Source organism: Mya arenaria, chromosome 16, assembly GCF_026914265.1.
Source record: "Mya arenaria isolate MELC-2E11 chromosome 16, ASM2691426v1".
NCBI classification, from domain to species: Eukaryota; Metazoa; Mollusca; class Bivalvia; order Myida; family Myidae; genus Mya; species Mya arenaria.
In genome coordinates this window covers 50,322,256-50,343,622 of record NC_069137.1, presented here as the reverse complement: position 1 = coordinate 50,343,622, position 21,367 = coordinate 50,322,256, and the positions used below count along the sequence as shown (strand labels likewise).

Here is a 21,367-nt window from a genome sequence, read left to right as displayed (position 1 = left end):
ACGGGTGTGGCATTGTCTTGCAATTGTATTGAACATGTGCCCTCAAAGGTCCCGATTCCCTTGAAAACGTCGCCAAATTCAAATATGATTGCGTCTTTCTCCTGCGAAACTTGTTTGTTAACCGCATATGTCAATTGAATGAGACCGAGACCAGACGCAGTTTGAAGGTTATTCAATGCGGGGGCGTTTATTTGGTCTACTATGTAAAATTTGGATTTTGTTTGTTTATCTTTGTACGCGCACTGCATGCTGACTTTACCATGAACCGTGAGCTGATCACCTGTGTATGATGTCAATTTAGCATCTGGGGGTAACAGGGGCTCATGCAGACCAATTTGTCTGTATATTCGGTTTGGTAAAATGTTCACCTGACTGCCTGTGTCCATTTTAGCGTTTATTTTTACATTTTTGGGGCCAAATGAAAGTTGAACAACAGCATTGTCATGTCGAGAAGTAAAGCTTCTTACAGTGTAGACGTAAAATTCTGAGTCGCTGGAGCAACTGTCCTCTTTTGAGTAACTGTCATCGTCTTCCACAAAATAGACACTTTTGCTGTCAGCATTTGTTTTGCACATTTTCGCGAAATGATTGAGTTTTGAGCACTTGTTACACACTTGTCCCGTGGCAGGGCATTCTGTCATAGTTTTGTGTTTCGCTCTTCCGCATCTGGCACATTGTTGAAGAATCCTCTGTCTCCCGGCTCGAACATCCGACCTCTATCGCCACTTCCTCTGGCGTTGGTCGTGGCTGGCTTGGCGTTCGTAGTGCTGCAAATTGCCTGTGTGTTTCGGTCTCGCGAGGTGGCCTCGCACAAGATCAACGTCTTTTTTCTGGGGTTTCATCGCGTCCGTTTGTTTTTTTGTTGTACTCGTATGATTGGGCGGTTTGGACTAATTTTTCTAGGGTTAATTCACTACCCTTTTCAATCAGCCTCTCCCTCACCTTGTCTGACGTGCATCCAAACACAATTCTGTCCCTGATCATTTCGTCAGTTTTTTCTGGACCGAAATCACAGTCCTTGGCACCTATTGTTAATCGGGCTACAAATTCATTGATTGAGTCCTCGTTCTGAACTTCGTGGTAGAATTTGTATCGCGCAAAAACTAGGTTTGCCTTAGGTTGCACAAAGTCCTTAAACTTTTGAAGCACTGTTTTTGTAGTTTTGTTTTCTTCCTCCGTAAGTTTCCACGAAAAATGTATTGTTCTTGAGCTGTCTCCGGCCCAGAGCAGTATGTACGCACATTGCTCCTTTCCACCTTTTCCCTTTAAGGGTCCGTCAAACATCAATTTGCAATGACGCTCGAATTTCTGCCATGCGTCTGGTAGATTCGTTGAATCCCATTCCATTTTGGGATATGGTAATCCACTCATTTCCATGGTTGATTTTGTTACACGTTTAATTTATCTCGTTTCCGACACCATGTTATGTTTAGAGTTATATATAGAGAGAGTCCACACGATACGTGTTGTACTATGCTTTATTCTATTACAACTGCCAGGATGTTACTGTAGTGGCGGGATTATCTGTAAGGTTCTGTTATAAATTAAATGAAAATCTTAAAATAATTAGAAGATCTTACGTAAATGCTTTTTTCTTATTTGAAAATTGTCACATAAATTTTTTATACGTTTACAGAATATTTGTCAATACAATTCGATCGCTGATTACAATTATAATTTATATTTTAAATTTGTGTCATGACTTAAGCTTCTACTGCCTCAAGGCAAATGCATCCTTATGTCGCAGTGCCATTTTTAATGCTTTATTGAAATTACGTTTATCGTAAACATTTAAATAAACATTGAATCTATTAATGAGTTTCATATTATCATGTGTCGCATCTTCAATTAAACTTGCAATGCATTCATATACGCATTAGATTATTAATGGGCTGGTATTCTATACTGGTCTTAACTGGATCTAAGAACGATGTAGCTAATCAGATTGCTTGTTATTTATAACTGACCAATAGAGTAAATAAAGTCAATCATGTATGACCATAAGATTGACTTAAGTTACATATTGAATAGCACTCCAGAGAACGTAGTTAAGGTAGTTTATTCCTCTGACAATAGCGTCTCATTCAAACCCATATTTGCGTGCAAGTTAACCCAATAACAGTACCTATACTCCCTCACTGTTTGCGGTTGGTCAAGCGTAGCGAGAGATAAACTCTGCCATTATTCGCTTGACAAAGTGCTTGATAAGCATGATGTACAATATAAAGTTTACATATATATTGCAGGTACGTAATTTCATTTGTTCTACCATTTCATCATTTCAACATTATTGAACCATTTGTGTTTCATGACTTTATATGACATTATATCTACTTTTATTGCCGTCGACTGATTAGTGTATTTATGTATGACCATTATTCGCTTGACCATTGCTTGATAAGCATGACTATATATAGTTTACATATATATTGCAGGCCTTTCCTCTTCTATGAACCCTGAAGCCCATCTGGCAACACTAAGCTATCATTCATAGTTACTTTTCCGCAGAAGGAACAGCGACCTAGGGAAAATAGACGACTGTATCAAAGCGTGTATTCAGTACACATTTGGTGTTCGCACATCTTTGTGGGCATGTAGACCAACATGTTGTATTATCCGTCAAATCTGCTCTACATGGAGCTACTGTAAATAGTGGTAAATCATCGATTGTCATTCTCCCACAGTTATGTGCGAACACTAATTTATAGCATGTGCAGAAATGTATATTTTTGATAACTAGTCTATTATTTCTATATTTTGCTTTTGCATTTGTTATGTTCTCAATTTCTGGAGAAACCAAAAAGGACCTATCTATCTACTTGGAAACTTACCTACCTACATACCGACCTACCTTCTTATCTACCAGAGGTAGATCAAAGATTTTGACGTTAGAGGGGGCGTTATTTAGGGGCGTTATCGTTTGGCTCGCGGCCCTCAGAACTGAAATCTAGTTATTTTGAAGTGTTGACAGTGGGAGGGGACGCTACATTTTTAACAATTGCTAGCTTGAAATTGTGCATTGTGTGCGTATTTTATTCCTTTTTTATTTCTCTTATATTGAAAGGAGGTGCACCCCCCTCCCCCTCCGCTGGATCCGCTAGTGCATACATTCCTTCCTTTCTATCTGTCGATCTAGTGTGTGTTTCACATAGTTTATAACTAGGGTAGGATTCACATTTTTACAAAACCTAATTGTGGGTTCTCGCAACTGACAATGTTTGACCTCTTCATATACATTTATGAATCCGGATTTTAAGAGAATAATTGAATTTGAATTGGAAAGTGATTTTCCACGCACCGTTAAACAAGAGGGCAATTTGGAAAAAAACAACATCGATTAGATATGTTATGATTTGTTGTCAAACTTTAAACCTAATTAAGATATCTGGAAAGTTTTAAGGCAATTTAACGGTTTTTTTTTTATTAGTATAGTGATTTTTACTATTGCAATTGGAGGCTGAATCACAATTACAAGTATTGCAATGGGAGATTCCCTCGTGTAAAGCGAGAGGATTACTTTGAATAAAAACCGAAAATAAACTAAAATAAAAATATCTAAAAACACTAAAAATACTTAATCAGGTCTGCAGTTCATCAAACACACGCTAGATCTACATGATTGCATTTATTGCGGAATACAGCGCGGCGTGTACGAGATGTAAGCAAACTAAATTGAAGTATAGTACTTTAAACATTTACAAGGCTGCACTTAATTGGCAAAGAATACAACCTTAAATCTTAACCGCACTATCTGTATAGCGATGTACACGCGCCAACTGCACAATCAATACAATCTTTTGTTCTAAATATAGCAACTGCCTAAGCTACGAGTACATGCAGTTTGAATTTTTAAAAATGAGTATGTGTCATAGCTTGTTATCAGCCATATTGTAAAAAGGATCAAAATAAAAGAGTGAATTGAATTTTGGTTATACTCTGAAAAACAATATCAAAAACTTGTTAACGCTAACTAAAATAGTGTGTGTTTGCGTGTGATTGTTATAATCAAGGTGTTTTAATATCTGGTGATCTGATATCTCTACAATGGTGAAAGATTGAATAATCGTGTAATGTGAAACTATAAAATGGCGGAAGTGTTTATATTCTCAACGGACGCTCTATTCATTTTGTAATAAACTATATACTTATTCATAAATATATCGACTCTACATATTTATATATAAAACTGTGTTTACACTCAGTTGGAGTTTTTTTAAGCGAACATGGAGTGTTACCTGTGTGCGTCTTTTTCAAGTATATTTATAGTGACATAGTAACATTGTCAAAACGCATTTAAGTCGAATTGAAAATCGCGTGTGTTTCTATTATTAAAAAGTTTTCTGAACAAACCCAGGCACTGTCAAATTGAAATTGACAAGTATTCTTTTATTAAAGTTTTGAATTAGTCTTATGAAAAGAAAACTAAGATACATGTGGTAAAAACTTTAGGTGGTGTGAATACCAAAACATCATAGGTAATTTAAAAACCAACAAGAGCATTTTCTGCAAATTGCCAGTAAAAAATATTGTTGAAACCCTCGATTAAGGGTCCTTTTTAATTAACATGTCGGGCGATGCACGTTCTTATCCACCTTTATTCGAATCTTGGGTGAAAGCATGCATTGGACTACGGTACATTAAAGATGGCACCGAAAGAATGGTCGAGAAGGAAGTTAAATTTCAATATGATACAATAGTCGCTAATGTCGAAGTAAAAATAGGAACGCAGTATGACTGCACAGAATGTACAATCGCCAATTTGCGTCCATATCACGAGACAGCTGAATGCATACTCAAACAGAGAAAAAAGTACTGCCTTTGCGATAAGGAAGATAACCCAGACCGACGACGTTGCCCTCAAGACAGTGCCTGTAGTCAAATTTACGATGCTATATGGGCTGCATATCGAGAGGGTCCGTTCCCAGGGTTTCCAAATAGCAAAGTAAACCAGTGGTCTACCAACTATTGGGAGTTTGGAAAGTGTTTTATTCAAACACAAGGTTAGTTTTAACAGTTTTTGTTGATTTGATTAGTAGATTCACTTTGAACAAACATATAAATTCAATTATCAAATATTATAATTAAGTTGGACTTCATTTTACATATGTACGTGCATTATATTTTATCCAAAGTAAATATTGGTGGATATGATTTGATTTTAAATGCGGTTTTAATTTTTTGTTTAAAACGCTAGGTTACATGAACGTGACATCAGCTGCAGACACAGATGCAGCTGGACTGCTGGCCTTATGCATTCATAACAAAACGCTTTGGGATATGCTCGGAGAATCAAAGTCCATTCAAAAAGTAAGAGATATTCTACCGATTACACACGCTGAGCATTTTTGTATTATGAAAAGAAAAACATTTTAAGCACGAACAATTTTTTAAACAAGATTTCCTCTTGGTGAATGCCTGTTAGGCATTGAGTCGTGAGCATTTAACCAATACCATGGTTAATAGTTGGCACATCCCATATTTCTGTTGTATTACAACGCATTCATGTGTGTTGCGAATCACTTTGAAGGTTAAAGTTTATTGACGTTAAATTTTTACTCACTGAATGAATGAGAATGCTTTATTCCTGAAAAGGAGTAATATATTTTCAGCCGGTACTCAAGGTGCCAGTATATCCCCTTGTGGGTCCAGGGCACAGCCAGGGGCCCTGGGGGGGGGGCAAAGCCCACCCGGAAGCTCCTGGGTTTTAAGGGATTTCAGTACCCGAGACAGGCTTAACATAATAGGTTATAACACTGAACATTTTTCATCCCGATCAATCTTTCAACGTTTAAGTCAGACCGATACTTATATTGCTTTCGTTGGCGAAAGAACCAGCTTAATGATTACACTCAGCTTCCTGTTGTAAGGGATTGCATTTGCTACTGAGAAGGCCTAAAATGGCTTTCTTAGAGTTGCTCAAGATGGTAATAGATTTTCTGGTGCCGGCTGTTGCTCCTACTACTATCACATTATAGTGATTTCATGCTGGTGCGTACATGTTGTAAACATTTTAATACATTCTCAAAAGTTGCTCCACTGTCTGATATGTGAGTGTACACATTCATCCAGTACAGTTACACAATTGACCACTGTTACTGGGAAGAGCATATAAAAACAAAATGATCAACAAAAAAAACAACAACAACATTTTATTATCAGACTGAAAAGTTAAGAGTAAGTTCCTGACCTGGTGGTCAAAAAAACCCAAAATAAATCAGTTAATGCATTACAATTTATTACCTGAACATTCAACTTATCAAAGTCTGTTTTAAAACCGCATTGTTTAGATGTTAAATAATTCAGACAAAAGCATATTTATGTATTTACAATACTTAAAAATACAGACAGATGAAGTTAAATCAAACAACTATGATCAACAACATGTACCCTCTTAGGGACAGAACTTGAGAAATTATATGGCAATTTAGTCCTTTTTGCAACAACATGTTTCATCAGGGCAACTCAATTTTGTTTTTACTCTTTTTTCTCTTTTTCATCAATTTTTATATGCTGCGGCAGCACGGTTTTTGAAATCCTGCGAAACCGGGTTTTTGCCAGAGAGTGAAGAGATGAGGTTTTTTTATTGTCAGCTTTAATGTACAACTGCGGTCGTTCGAGAACCGGCGTTCCCTCGAGGTCGGAGCTTCGTCCCGAACTTTTTTCCTTCTATTTTCATATAAAATATACCTACGCTGATTCGAAACCTAATTATGCCGAGGAGTCGAGCAATATCCTCGGTCCAATATACACAAATCACGCACAAAACCTTATGGCCCCCTCGAGGTCATAAATTCACACTTTTTTCCCGAACGCGTGTTCCAAAATAAACAAACAATAGCTAGGTATTAAAATTTTCGCAAGTTGTAAAAATGTTGAAAGGCAATTTGACAAGGTGTGTTTAACACTGTTAACGCATGACCGGTATCAGTTTATATGGGCATTTTATAAGATGATGATGAGAAGTTAATGACGAGAAGTTAATTGTGAGAAATGTAAATGAGTAGTAAAAATATGAATAAACACTACCAAATCGATCCAACATCGGAATCTCTGAAAATAATTCCTTCTTGTCACTTTGCTTTGCAATATGGCAATTTTGTAAAAATATTTTTTTCTAATTATTCATTTATTGATAATTCTTTAACATTTTATATTAAGTATATATATAGTATACGACAGCCTTTGAAAATATGTGCGATTTCCACAACACAACACATAATCGGTGTCTTAGTAAATGACGACTTCAAACTTAAAATACACTGAAAGATACACAGTGTGGGAAGATATTTCATAACAAATTGGATAATTGAAAATCGGGTCGTTCGAAACATCGGTTCCCTCGAGGTTAAGGCTCTGTCCCCGGCGACCTCGAGCGATCGCAGATTTACTGTACATGTCCTTCTCTTTGAAACCTCACTTTCATCACCCAAAATACACCTTGAAAAACTTTCTGCCTGACTTTTCCAAAGTTAATGGATAGGAGGCTCCTTAGACTCAAACATGGTTTTATAACATTGCAGCATTTAATGTTAACTCTGATTTCACATTCTTTTCAAACAGGCGTTCACGGATTCGACCTTTCCTATTCTTGCCACCAGCTGTCAGTTTCCTCTTTCCAATAGCCTCTGGATTGCTCTTATTTCATTGATGGCTTTTTCTCCTGATGTCATGTCTTTGCTGGGGCACTACATAAATGATTTCGGAGTAGAATGCATGCCCTTCAGTTCTGAATGATAAATAATAGAACACATTTAAAACATCAGACATACGTTTTGTATTTACTGCCACATGATAGCATGATAGCCACCGGTGTGAAACATATCGCTCTGGGATGGTAAATTGCACATCCAAAAGAATCGAGACCTCTTTCATGGTATCTCTTGTGTCTGTCCTCCATTTTACATCATATGCTATGTCAGTGAACAATATATAAGATTCGTGATACCAGTTACCTATAAAATGCATTCCAGATTCAGGCGCTAACAGCTTATCTAGTTATTGTTTGCTAAGTCCACTTAGTAAGTAACATACCAACTGGTTAACTACTGTAAATAAGATTCGTGTTAAATCAGTTCTTTTATTCCCATCAACACAGGAAATGTAACACCAACTCCATTTTGAAAGAAGGCCTAAAACAAAATAGAAGAAAATCGATTTGACAACGAAACTAAAAAACACTATTCCAATGACTGAAATTTATAAAAAGGATTCCTTGGAGTTTAATCACTCAAACTTCTTTTCTTGTGATTTCCATTTGTTATTGAGATAGAATGACTCACTAAATTAAAACGGTAAAACGTCGTTTTGAAGTCACTCACTGTTTTGAATCTTTGCCCCTTTCTGCTGTTTAGCGTGCATATAGCTTTAGAAATCTATGAATGACGTAATTTCTTGAAAGGCAAACGTTATAAGAAATTGCCCGCTTTTGCAATAAAAATCTAATCAGTAGCATTATAAATTGATTTTAAGCATAAACTTAAAATAAAAACTGCTCGTTTCAGTGATATGTCAATTTTATTTCATCTCGTTTTCACATTTAACACTGGCTGCTCCACCCTTGAAAGAAATTTTTCGGTTTTCACCAACTGAAATTTATATCCCTTGAAACAAACAATTGTCTTCTTTATATATGTCTAGAAAATGAAGATAAATGATTGATAGTATGTCAACAACTTATGCCGTACTTATCGACATAAGATAAAGAAAATCACGCGAGACAGTGTGCCTATACGTACTCGAAACTAATAATGTCCTGTTTGGTTTTAATATTGAAAACATAACTTTATTGAATGTAATTAAATGCTTTCTAGGTACGGGAAGCAAGGCATGACATATTTCACTCGGCAAGGTTAGAGGTGTCCAAGGAGAAGTTAGATAAATACTTAGATTCCATGTTGGAACTGCTCAAACTTCCGAAGCTCCAACACGACGACAATGCAAAACACGCCATTGAGAAAATTGAGCAAGTAGGTTTATAAATCATGTTTGAGTAAATATTTATGCGAAAAACTACAGAAAGTTTAAACATAAAACCGGTTTAATGGCACTGGGTTAACGCCAAAGTCATCGAACATAAAAACAAAATATCACAAACAAGAAACATGGAAGAACAGCACAAAACTCCACAAACAGCACAGTGCAGTCATACTGTATATAAAAAACTGGGTATGTTTATCAAGGATTGTTAAAGCTCATTCGCAATCTGATACGACCAAAATTATTCTGTCTAATCCGAAACACATATATGTTTATTAGGTATGTAGTGTCAACGCATAGGATTTATTTTTATAACGACTCCATTCTCTGACTTGTATATAGATGCGTCTTTGCTATAGGGCATACATCCAATTGAGTATTAATTAAACCATGCCATCATTTATGTACAGCCGTTTTTATTACATAGCATTCGTTTTGGAAGACGGTGTTTAATGATATTAAGTATTATGTGTCGTATCGGGGAACATATATAATAATTGCTAACAATGTCAGGTAGGGTAACCAAATGACGCGATCATTAAACAATACATTGAAACAGTGCAACTTTCTCACGACATACAAAAACCTAATTGAATTTACAGCACACTGTAAAGTGTCGGGTAATTTGTTTTCTTGAAAGTAAAAGTTGATATCAGTTTATTGGTTATATGATTCATTGACGTATTAGTTTCAGGTTAAATTAACACTATTATTCGATATCTAACTACGCTACGCCACATGTATAGGCTACGGAACCTGCTATTTTACGGGCCGGTCTAATAATTGAGATTGTTGTTAATACAACAAATACGATACATACGATATACACGTGAAATACTTTTATTGAATATAAAAGTAGCACCCTATGGAATATGCCATTCCTTAACATTTCAATCGCTTGTATCATATTTTCAGCTAAAATCAGACACATTCAAATTATTTCCGGAGGATGTAATGACTGCGCGAAAAGATTCGTTAAAAAGTATTTCAGGGGAAATGTCAGAAATCAAGCATAAAATCGAAGAAGCCAAAAAAGACGACAATCCGCTAGATGAAACAATGGAAAAAGATGATATCATAGACGTGGATCAACTACATCGCGAGCTGGCTACTTTAACCGTTGTTCATAAAGAACATTTGTCGGCAGTAGAAGGGTACATAAAAGAATTGCGAACGCAAGTGACTGGTATTGAGGATCGCATCTTAATGCACGAAGAAGACCTAAAAGCTATTAAAAGTGGTTCAGATATACAACTTGGCTATCTAAAGAATATACAGGAGGTTTGTATCATACCCAGTATTTGTGACATACTTTACATATTCAACATACTTTTTATACTTATTACTCATTTCGTTATGAAGATTAATATATTTAGCTTCTTTCGCAATTGAAATAATTTTACATGCTCGTATATGCCATTTATGTTAATGGTGTGTTTTATTACAACCAGACGCAAGTGGTACAGGGCAAGAAACTCAATGCGATAACTGACGGTAAGTTTTTTCATTTGTGTATAGCATGAGCCCTTACAAATGCACCACCAAACATGCATACTTATTTTTATGACAGTAAAACAGTATTCGGTACATAAACATTGATGATATTTGGCTATATTGAAGTGTGAATACATCCAATGAGGCATCCTTACTTCGATGAATACAAGGAAGATTACTATTCAACGAACTGTGCAGTGTTTAGTATGCATAAGCAAATCAATATATAAATGTTTCTTTATTGATGGTTCTTAGTAGTCAGGTATGCCTAACAAGACTGTAATGCACTCGGTGACCCTTCTTATACTATAAAAATCCGCCATCTTGGACGGAATAGAAAATGAGTAGCTTTTCGGGCGCACTCCGGCGTAACGCTTCCGAATCTAACCGGTCGGTGGCGGTCAGCCTAGCAGACGACTTTAAACCGCCAGAGTCAAAATGTTTATGTTTTACATAACCCGCATCGTTTAAACGAGTCTGTTTGATTTATTTTCACTGTTCCGTCATACCGGTAGCAGACAACAGTGTTTAAATTTTCCGATAGTCCGCCATTATCATATAGCGGAATAACAGTTCGCTGTAATATTGGTTAGCAGACGGCCTTTTTTTTAAACCCGCAATGTGTAAGTTTCACATTTTGTGACTCGTATAGCTGTTTACCTGCTTAGTATAATCATAAACCTCAATATTTAACTATTTCGTTTTAAGTATTCCACCACTTAAACCAATGTAACTTAACACCTGACGAGGTCAGATGAGGTCGACACTCTACGGTCTGTCACACAGGGATGTAAACACTCTTGTTAAATCTGTTTTAGACATGCACCGTTTATATGGGACATGTACGTGAAGGATCTCTTGATGTATTTCGTGTTACAAGGGGTTAATTTCGTGATTAATATATGATTAGGAAATTGTAATATATTGTTGTACTTGTTAAATCTACTACAAGAAAAACAAAAAAAAATACAGTACGATTTTGCTTTTTATTACCACTATTTAGTCAATCATTCATACAAACAACATTTATACTTTACATTTTTACATCTTTGAAATGACATACCAAAAAAACGCAGAAACATATACAGCTTTCATTAAGCATTATACAGTATTCACACAAAATAATATTTGGCTAAATCTTACATATATACACAATAGAATCAACACTATAAACATTATGTTTACAAAACATTTATCACTCCTACCAAATTTTGTGCCAATAACACGCTTGTCAAACACAATTTAGTAGTCTTTACTTTCACGTTTTGTAATAACATGACCAGTAGCGGGATTTCTAGCAATTTTATGTTCATCTACAACAGTGATATGTTCAACATCGCTCTTTTCTGTCACCATGTCTTTGACCGTGTCAAAGTTTATGTCCATTGAGTTTTTAAAATTTAAGGTTATGTCTCGCACTTTACAAATTGATGTGGTGGAAGATGGCGGATTTATATAGAATAAGAAGGGGTCACCGACTGCATTGCAGTCTGGATAGGCATACCTGACTACTGTTCTTCTTATATTGATACGTTCACTTGATTTGAAGCTTTCTAAAATATCACGCTTATATAAGGTTAATGTTACTGTTTTAGATATGAAGAAGCTCTTTAGTGTACTGACTGAATATACCAAGCATCCGATCACCAAAGCCATACCGATACCAGGTATCAATTAAACTGTATTTGTGTTTAAAATCGTCTCCATGTCAAGCTATTGAAATCAGTTTTATATATTTTCAATTTTTAACATCAAACTTTTGTCTTATCACTAAAGTGATCTCCATTCCAGAGTGTATTTACTTTTACATGTGTTGCTGCAAAATTGCACCATGTTTTTCGTCCTTATTGTAGTTATATATACTGCCCCTCGGGTGCTTTATAGGACAACCCATTCCCATATGCCCGTACTTCTGTCTGTCCGCACGAACCTCTAGGATCAAAGTTTTTTCTGCTATAAGGGATAGGTTGTTCTTTTCGAAAAAAAAAAATTAACAACACCTGCTTTTTAAAGAAGTAAATACCTAAATAATTTTTGCACGTACTTCTGTCCGTCCTCATTCTTGACTGTTTTACTTAAAATAATTTAAACCATATGAGTTGTCAACTTTAAACTTCAACATCAACAATTCACTCCCCACGTTGAGTTACATAACTTTAACTGAGATATTGTCAGATTTCTATTTATCACAATTTAAAATGTTGAAAACATGCAACATCATTATATCACATATTTTTCGACACACATTTTTCAAGGAAGATAATATTTCGCTAAATAATTTATCTTTTCAATACCAGAAATCCGGATAGTAATGCTGACGAAAAACATATCCAACAACAAAGAAGCAGCACTTGGGGAGGTATTGGATGAGATAGCCGGAGATGTCGAGGGGAAGGCGAAATTGAAGAACTCAGATTGGGAACCAATCATACAAACATTCAATGAAAGTCTACAGAAAATGATTATAGGTAAATCCAACAAATCTAATTGTTTATATGTCGTAGTTCAAAATGTATAACAATTTGACGATGTACCTTTTGATCCCTGAAAGAATATTAAACAAATCTAAAAGTTACATTCTCTATTTTAAAGAACAACTCGTGCATATTTTATGGGAAGTAAGTATTAATAAATACATATTAGTGAAATAACAACCAAACTAAGGAGTTAAACTATCAACACTATTTGGAGATCTATTACTCACCAAGCTGGCTTCGGAACGACAGTCTATGTGATCGGCGATATAAACTTCGCTAGAGGTGTAGAAAAAAGGTTAACTGAATGTATACCAAAGTATATCAGAAACAGCAACTTCTGTGATGTGTTGATTTCGGTGTAAGATCGTATTATATTTCGCATGTGGTCATCGAAAAACTATATTTCGATCTTTTAATAAAATCAGCAAATATCCTGTATGTTTTATTTTAAACAAATATTAAGACTTATTACAATACTTGTTTTCAGACCACGGAGAAGACCAAAGAGACATTGTAGAGGTAAAAAAAGAATGTATTGCGATATATGTTCAATGCTGGACTTTGCGATCTCTTATTCACTTGTGTGAGCAATGCATTTCCGGAAAGTTGACTGAGATGTTCATTCCATTTGAGAAAGAAATAAAGAGAAGATTACCCTGCTACAGTGCCTTGGAAATTGAACTTGCCATTTTTGAAAAGGATTTGATTCGTTGCATGGATGTCTTTGGTTCGTACATTTTCATAGTTTGTAACAAAATTGTTGAAAAAAGAAGTAATTATTTTTACATTGTTTAGTATCAGGATTGTTTCATTTATTCATAATATAGGTGCACATATGTCACATTTAAAAGTTGAAAGTATCTAGACGTAAACAAGACTTAAGATGTATTTTTTCAGTAAGTGAAATTGTACATCTATTGTTTGTGAATGTATTGCTAGGCCAAATAATATTGTTTTAGAGTATAAATTAATTTCCCTTATGTGTTGTTGTTTCGGTAGGTGGAAGACTTAAACGAACGCTGATATCAGAAAATGCTGATGTGCAAACGCCTTTGGTTACTCTTTCAAATGGTTTCGATGCAGGCGCAAGGCAAACGCAGGACGTTAAAACAATTGATGACGATTTAGTGTTGTGTGGTGAAGATGAAATCAAAAGCACTTTGAAAGAAAACGAAAAGGAATGCGACGTGACTGAAGTACACAATGAAACAATAAATGCTTATAAAGATGAAGAAGCAATAGAAACTGCTTCCGTTTCTCAAGGTAGATGATTCTTTGGCAACACTAATATTTGTAATTTTTAACCAAATGAATTATTCTAGACTTGTGATACATTTTCTATTAAAAAGCGTTGTTGAGTTTAATTGATAAAATGTTGAACAATATACCACTCAAAGAGAGTTCCTGAATTTTTGTAAATAAAGTGGCTCTTTTGACAGACAGTGAATAAGGCTATGTAGCTATGCGTGTTCCAGATTGAATTTGTTTTGCCCGAAATATGCGTTACAGAAAATCAATGATATGTATTCATTGCATGTTAATGTTTGTATTATTTTACTGCGCATTGTGTTTATACGAGTACGAGTTCATAAATTACTCTGTTTTCATTATAACATTACTAAGTATTTCTGTAATTTTCAGGGGTTTGTGAAAAAGATGAATTGAACACAAGCAAACAAGAACATATTTGTCATACAATCCTCTTGGCTGACAGCTTCGAAACGTCTGAAAAGGAAAAGATTGCTGCTAATTTCAGATCATCTGATTTTCCAGTTAGATTTTTTTTTGTGTCTTTTGTATAGTGTCATAACCGATAAGGCCATGAACCTTGTGCCGTTACACAGAACAACCGCAAACGCGGTGTAGTCTCTATAATTTCCATTGAAGTACTTATGATTAATGCCAAAAAATGATTTGAAAATCGATATTCGTACAATTAGTTTCTGTAGTTTCTTTCAGGTGAAAATGTTACTAATACTTTTACAGGTCATATAACACAAACGCAGCAGGAGTTCATTTCCGTTAAACGTGTGCGATCCAATCCACAAAATCATTTTAAAAATTGTTATCACATAAAAGCAGGAGGTGGTTCCCGAATAGAAAGTAACTCTAGAATTTGGTTTGTTGTTAAATGTTTTACCTGCATTTAGCAAACATGAACAGACGTTATTATCAATGACCGAAATACCGCATTACATTGTAGGATCCTGATTGTCTGCCACAGCGTAAAAACAGAGTATCTATACAGACAAGCCCCATGCACTTGCATGGAACAAAAGATAGAGAGAAAGCCCCTCATCTGGAGTTGCAATCGTATGTCTGAAATACTATTTATTGTCAATAATTTTTCGGATCAATGACAATTATATTTAATTGATTTCAAATAGCATCTTTTGTTTTCTTTTAGAACAGATTTCTTTATAGAACGAATCAGGACTGCTGACGTTCAGAATTCCTGAGAACAGAATTGAGAGCTTTTAATTTGAGTCGATAAATATGCTTGTTGGGTCTGTTTTTGCTGAGCATTTGCATACCAAATAGTTAGAAGTACTTTGAAATAGATATTAACATATTTTAAAACATGTTCAATAAAAGTATGACCTAACTTCTCATAATCGATCCCTATATTAAGGATTGAGATTTTATGTCATAAGAGTTATCATTCATGATATTTCCTAATGAAAAGATAATAATTATCACAATGCAATGCTTCACTTAAATAAATTGGCTGACAATGTTCAACAACATCTAATCAACAATCTCTCAAGACTTTGTGGTGATTGCTTCTATTTAAAGAAATATATTTGTTTAAGTGGTATTTAATATTATTTTTTATTCATCATTATTTTTGCAGTATCTGTCTCAATAAGTACCACAAACATATTCGAAAGGCTACTAATGATGGAATGAACGGGCCTCATTTATCATTGATAATTGGCAGTATGGCCAAGATTCCTTTCTCCGGGTTAAGTGAGTTTGCAAAGGTAAGATTAAATAAATTTTCATACACTTTTTATTTTCGAAGAAAACAAAACCAAGGTTATTATATTTGGTTATATCACTGGGCGGAGAAGTTTTGGCCGGTGATTAATCATATCATGATGATGTGTCGCGTAAAACATGTCAACAGGTGAAAGGCCAAGGCTCCACTTACTAGAAGGGTTATATGTCATAAATCATGGTACAATTGTTTGTCCGGGCTCTAAGTTGGCAATGCACTGTCAAATAACATGGCACATATGTTCAACATTAAACATCTATGTCAGATGGTTAGAAGTCATATTTGCACTTTAAGATAAGTGGTAAGGAAATTATGTGTCATTTGGCTGGTCTGGGCTTGGCCATGTATTTGGGGATTTAAAAAAAAATCACCATGAAAAAATAGCGTGTTGCTTGAAAGAATTCGGTCAATAGAACTAATGTCAAGATAATCTTTTTCTCTTCTTATTGTGTTCCAAAACAATGTGCTGGACGTTTTAAAGTGCAGAATTTTTAAAATAATTGAATGAGTGATACCTAGTAACAAATCTCATACTGCTAGAGTTAATAAACACTAATTTTCGGATAAAATGTTTCAATTGGTTTATTTTTATACGGAAAATTAATTATTTTATTTCCAGTGTTTTCTCTGATTTATTTAATTTATTCAAAGATGCTCTAGTTTTGCATCTAATTTAAGGCTGATGCTCACCTTCATAAGATGCAGCTGCCTGTTACGGGTGTCAAGGTACACAACACGGATCAGACCTATTTGATAACGACTGATACGCTCCAACTGGATGCCAATGTTACCATCAACGCCCTGGTCCATGTTCTAAATGAGATTAGTAAAGTAAGCTGATAAAAAAGCATCGAAAATCATATTACACGGGTGTAAAATTTTAAATTATCATTTAATTAGAAATAATAAGGTTTTAAAATGTTATTTTTGGTACATTTAAAAACGCAGTTATTTGAAATACATGTACATACTTCACCCATGCCAATTTAATGTTACAGACTTTAATAATTTGTCGTGCGTTGTTAACGTCTCAGGTAATAAATGTCATTATATAGGTATTAAAGCAAAGGATTATATTTGACAATCGCAACGTCTAATTATCAATAGGTTAACATATTTGATCTAATGTCAAAAGGCAAGTTTTGGCCATTTGATAACTTACAAAATGACCTAATTATACTGTTCCATCTCGTGGAACTGTGTTGTTGTTTATTTTAAAAAAAATGTCTCTTTTCAGGAGACGAACAGACTACCAGAGGTGCTATACATTCAGATGAACAATTCCAGAAGTGTCAGCAAAAACGTCTTCATCATTTTGTTCATGGCGTGGCTGGTCAGGGAGAGAATATTTAGAAAAGTAAAACTAGTACATAGCAACTAAGAACATGAAAAATGCATTGATTGTCTTGTAAGATCTTTTCATTTCATGCTTATGAGAAATGTTAATCAGCAACATAATTCTAAAATTGCATTCCTAAGTGTTTTTTGTGTGTTTTGAAAAATAATTTAAAATTGTATAATGTTTTCTTCTAATGAACCTATCTCAAAACTAGATCAAACAATTTGTAGAGCTTAGTACTTGTTTAATTTGTGATTTCAGAAGATGCATTAAGCCTCACCAATTTACTTTAGTCCGTCTGGTATTTCTTGCTAATAAAACAATATTGATGAAACATGCTATGTGAGGTCGAACCATGAGATTACTTTGTGTCAAAAGAGTCAAGGTCAAGGTTTCCAAGTAACAACTTATTAAGGAATAACAAATAGTGACTAAACTTGATATATGCATGTAGTTTGGGCTTGGCAGAAGAAATACTTAAGAACTGCATCAAGAATCAGTGGTGTCAATGTTGTTGTAATGAAAAAAGCTATGAAACTTGGAAAACAGCCAGCTGATGTGGCGATGTACATTTGCGTTGATGTAGAAATATATACTCATAATTAAAATTTGTCTCATTGGGTTATATCTAGTATTAACGATTTCTTGGTTCTCTTCAGGTAAAGATTGGTTTCCTGATGGCTGGGCAAACCAATGTAGACATACAAAAGGTTTTCTCAAGCGTGTCTAGCCATCTGAGAGGACAGGAGATTCACACTCTGACGAACTTACAAGATGAGATTAGAAAATCTCAAGACCCAGCACCCATCACTGCACACCTAGACAGAGTCTTCGACTACAAGAAGATGATGGAAGGTCAAAGAGGTCTCCTTAAAGGCATCTCGGAGCCGCATCATTTCATAATTTCAGAGGTTGTTGGACGTGTAACGATGCGGTACAGAGACTGGCCTTACTCTCCGGACCAAAACATTGACTTAACAGACAGTATCCCAGGAAGATTTTCTAAAGAGCTGGTGCCGTGTAATCCGAAATTCCATTCTGAAACTGGCATGCAAGCCGACGCACCGACTTTGCCATTTGTCGACAAACTACCGACACAGCAGAAACGTTATATGCATGGCGTTGATCCACCGGGGGTGGTCATCAAAGTGCTTCAAAGCTGAAACTAAGGATTTGTAAATTACTAAGAGTTTAAATTAGTTTCCTTTAAAACGAAACAAATTGTTAGAATAATATCAACCATTTTTGAGTGTATACTTAAAAAAACAAAGACACATACCCGAACTAGCGCAAGTCTGGATTAAATATTGCTTGCGGTTAGAAAAATTCTATGTTTGATTTGAGATGTTGAAAGGAAGTACTTGCTCTTCAAATATAATGAAATTGTTCGTTTTTCATATCAAAGGGTAATTCATGTTTCCATTGTAAATATGTATCATGTGTATAAGCTTTTTTTCTATCAAGTATATGTTTTACAAAGGAAATACGTCTCTAACCAAAATATATGAGGTTTTATTGAAAACTGCTCTATGTTCTTCATCTGTTTTCTCCCAATTACGTCATCAAAAAATATTTAGTGTTCGAAAGCAGATTTTAAGTTATGCTTATCTCCTTTTGAGCAAAACCAATTGATTACACGTAAATATACCAATTCTTTCAACGAGTTTTAAATGAAATCGAATGATCCAGAAATGAAATTACCTGTTTTTGTTTATAAAAAACTTTGTGAAAATGAATGATATAAAGTGTCATTTGTTTGGGGGATGGGGGTGTTCTGTTCTGTTTTAAAACGTCATTTTATCTTTAAATAATATTTATTTTGTTTTGTTACCCATATACTTTAGATTTATTGTTGGTTTTGGTTTCAAAATTGTTTAATTATATATATGAAATTGCATATGTATGAAAAAAAGGTATCTTTCAAAAAAAGAAAAGTGTCATCAGTTTAGTGATACCATCTTATCAATAGTCGATTTGTACGATTGCTCGTTCAAATCGATAGTTCTGTGTTGCAGTATAATGTATATATTTTATACATTATTCTTATATTGTTTCAGTTTTTTAGCGAGAAGCAACAATTAGTGTCAAATATTTGTCAAATTTTGTGGCGATTGCCTTCAAAATGTCAACACAAGCAAGAAACAAAGTGCATACTTCAATTTGATTTTGATAACTGGTTTCTTGTTATAATTATAAGGATAATTCCTTTTTAAAGTCTAGACAATCTTTGATTAAGTTGATATTACTCAAAAGTATGAAAAAAGCCTTAACCTGTTAGGAGTTTTAAGAAATTGGGGCCATGTCATTGCTGAGTTTTGAGAAACTATCACTTTCATAACAAGAGAATGAGGGTTAAATATAAACCAAATTGCAACTTGTGTTAATTTCTTGAATTTCATAATGTTTTTTGTACTGTTATTAAAAAGTACCTCGCAGACGCAATAAGAACATTGAAACTCTAATATAATAAGAATTATGTAAAATAAGAATGTATTGTAATACTTATAATTATAATATTTTATGATCGTAATCATTTATAGACATTTTATGCAAATGTTACTTCATTTCTTTTCATTTTAATTCAATATCAATCCAATGTTTAACGCTTTTCTAGGGTGATTTGTAGATGGAAGAATGTGTTTATGTATCTCTTCATTTAAATTTTAATTACACAGCCTTGCTTAAATCAGGTATAGACAAATATAGGTATGTATTAGACATTTTAAAGATAACTATTCATGAACACATAAATTCATACAAACTTAGATCATTTAAGGTGAGCCTTTTGTCTTGCTTTACGACAAAAAGGTTCAATTCTTTTACATCTAGTAGTTGTTTGAATAAGTTCGTGTGCTTTTTTCTAGGCCTCTAAAGTAAAAACCGGAATTCAAATCAAAAAGGAATTGTGTCAAATGTCACTTCAGGGAGCTGAGTTAATTTAGCACTATTTTATCTATGTATTTGCAAATTAGGCCTTAAAGCTCTCGTATTATTAAATGTACACTGAACATGCAAATAAAGCAAGCACAGATTTTCTTTGTTTTGATAAAAACCATTTGAAAACAAGAGCAATACAGTTAAGTGACAAATGCCCCCTTGTAATACGGATAGCTATTAAAGGAAAAAGGGATGTTTATTAAACATCTTTGCCCCTCTCATGGCAGTCAATAAGAATTTCGCATTGTATGTATGTGGGTAATTTAAGGTCATGACAAACCTCTACCTCTCCTCCAAGTTTGAGGACTGGAGGTCCAAACATTCTGTTTTGTTTAATCGGACAAGGTTTTTATGTTTAAGGTGACTGTGGTCAGGAATTTTAACCTGCTGACCCAAAAATAAATAGGGGCATCTGCAGGTAATGACCAATCTTCATACCAAGTTTAAGGATCATTATCAGAGGCATAAGTATATCCTAGTTATCATTCGAACAAACTATTTTTGCTCATGATCACCGTGACCGTAAACTTTGACCTACTGACATCACAATCAATGGAAGTCTTCTGAAGGTCATGACCAGCATCTCTGCCACGTTAACGGAGCATACGCAAGTTATGAATCGGACAAGGTCTTAGTGTTCAATGTCGCGGTGAACATAACTTTGACCTACTGAACTCAAAATCAATAGGGGCCATATGTTGTGAATGACCAACATTCCAACTAATACAACCGTAAGACCAAGCATAATCCACTTTTCAATATGACATGGTTTTTGCACCTAGGATTGCGCTAATTGGGCCATAACCTTTGATCTACTAACATGGATATCAGGTGTAAGCTGTTTGTCCTGACCAACCTCCCAGCAAAGTTTGAGGACCGTAAGACCAAGCTTACTCTAGTTATCAATCGGACAAGCTTTTGTCTACCGACAAACCGACAGACAGACATGTGCAAAACAACATATTTCCGCTTTTCGAGGCATAACAAACACTTACAATGATTACTTTGATTACATTATATAACAAACAATGGTGTATAGTGCGTACATTTGGTAATAAGATGGATTACAACAATTGTATTTGCCGTTTTTGGTTGGCTTGTTGTTCCCTAAAAAAACAACACAATAAGTGCAAAAATGTTCCC

General features: G+C 34.7%; 1 protein-coding gene across 1 annotated transcript; it reads left to right on the top strand.

Annotated features, from left to right (window-relative positions):
* The first annotated feature begins 3,880 nt into the window (after positions 1 to 3,880).
* LOC128221167 (uncharacterized) lies at positions 3,881 to 20,319 on the top strand. The gene is made up of 15 exons (XM_052929642.1): positions 3,881 to 5,000; positions 5,195 to 5,307; positions 8,811 to 8,966; positions 9,892 to 10,257; positions 10,428 to 10,470; positions 12,066 to 12,137; positions 12,768 to 12,938; positions 13,435 to 13,674; positions 13,947 to 14,210; positions 14,589 to 14,719; positions 15,151 to 15,260; positions 15,802 to 15,931; positions 16,627 to 16,779; positions 17,186 to 17,305; positions 17,947 to 20,319. The coding sequence occupies exons 1-15, from the start codon at positions 4,565 to 4,567 to the stop codon at positions 18,448 to 18,450; spliced, it is 3,009 nt and encodes a 1,002-aa protein (XP_052785602.1). The 5' UTR covers positions 3,881 to 4,564; the 3' UTR covers positions 18,451 to 20,319.
* The last annotated feature ends 1,048 nt before the right edge of the window (positions 20,320 to 21,367 follow it).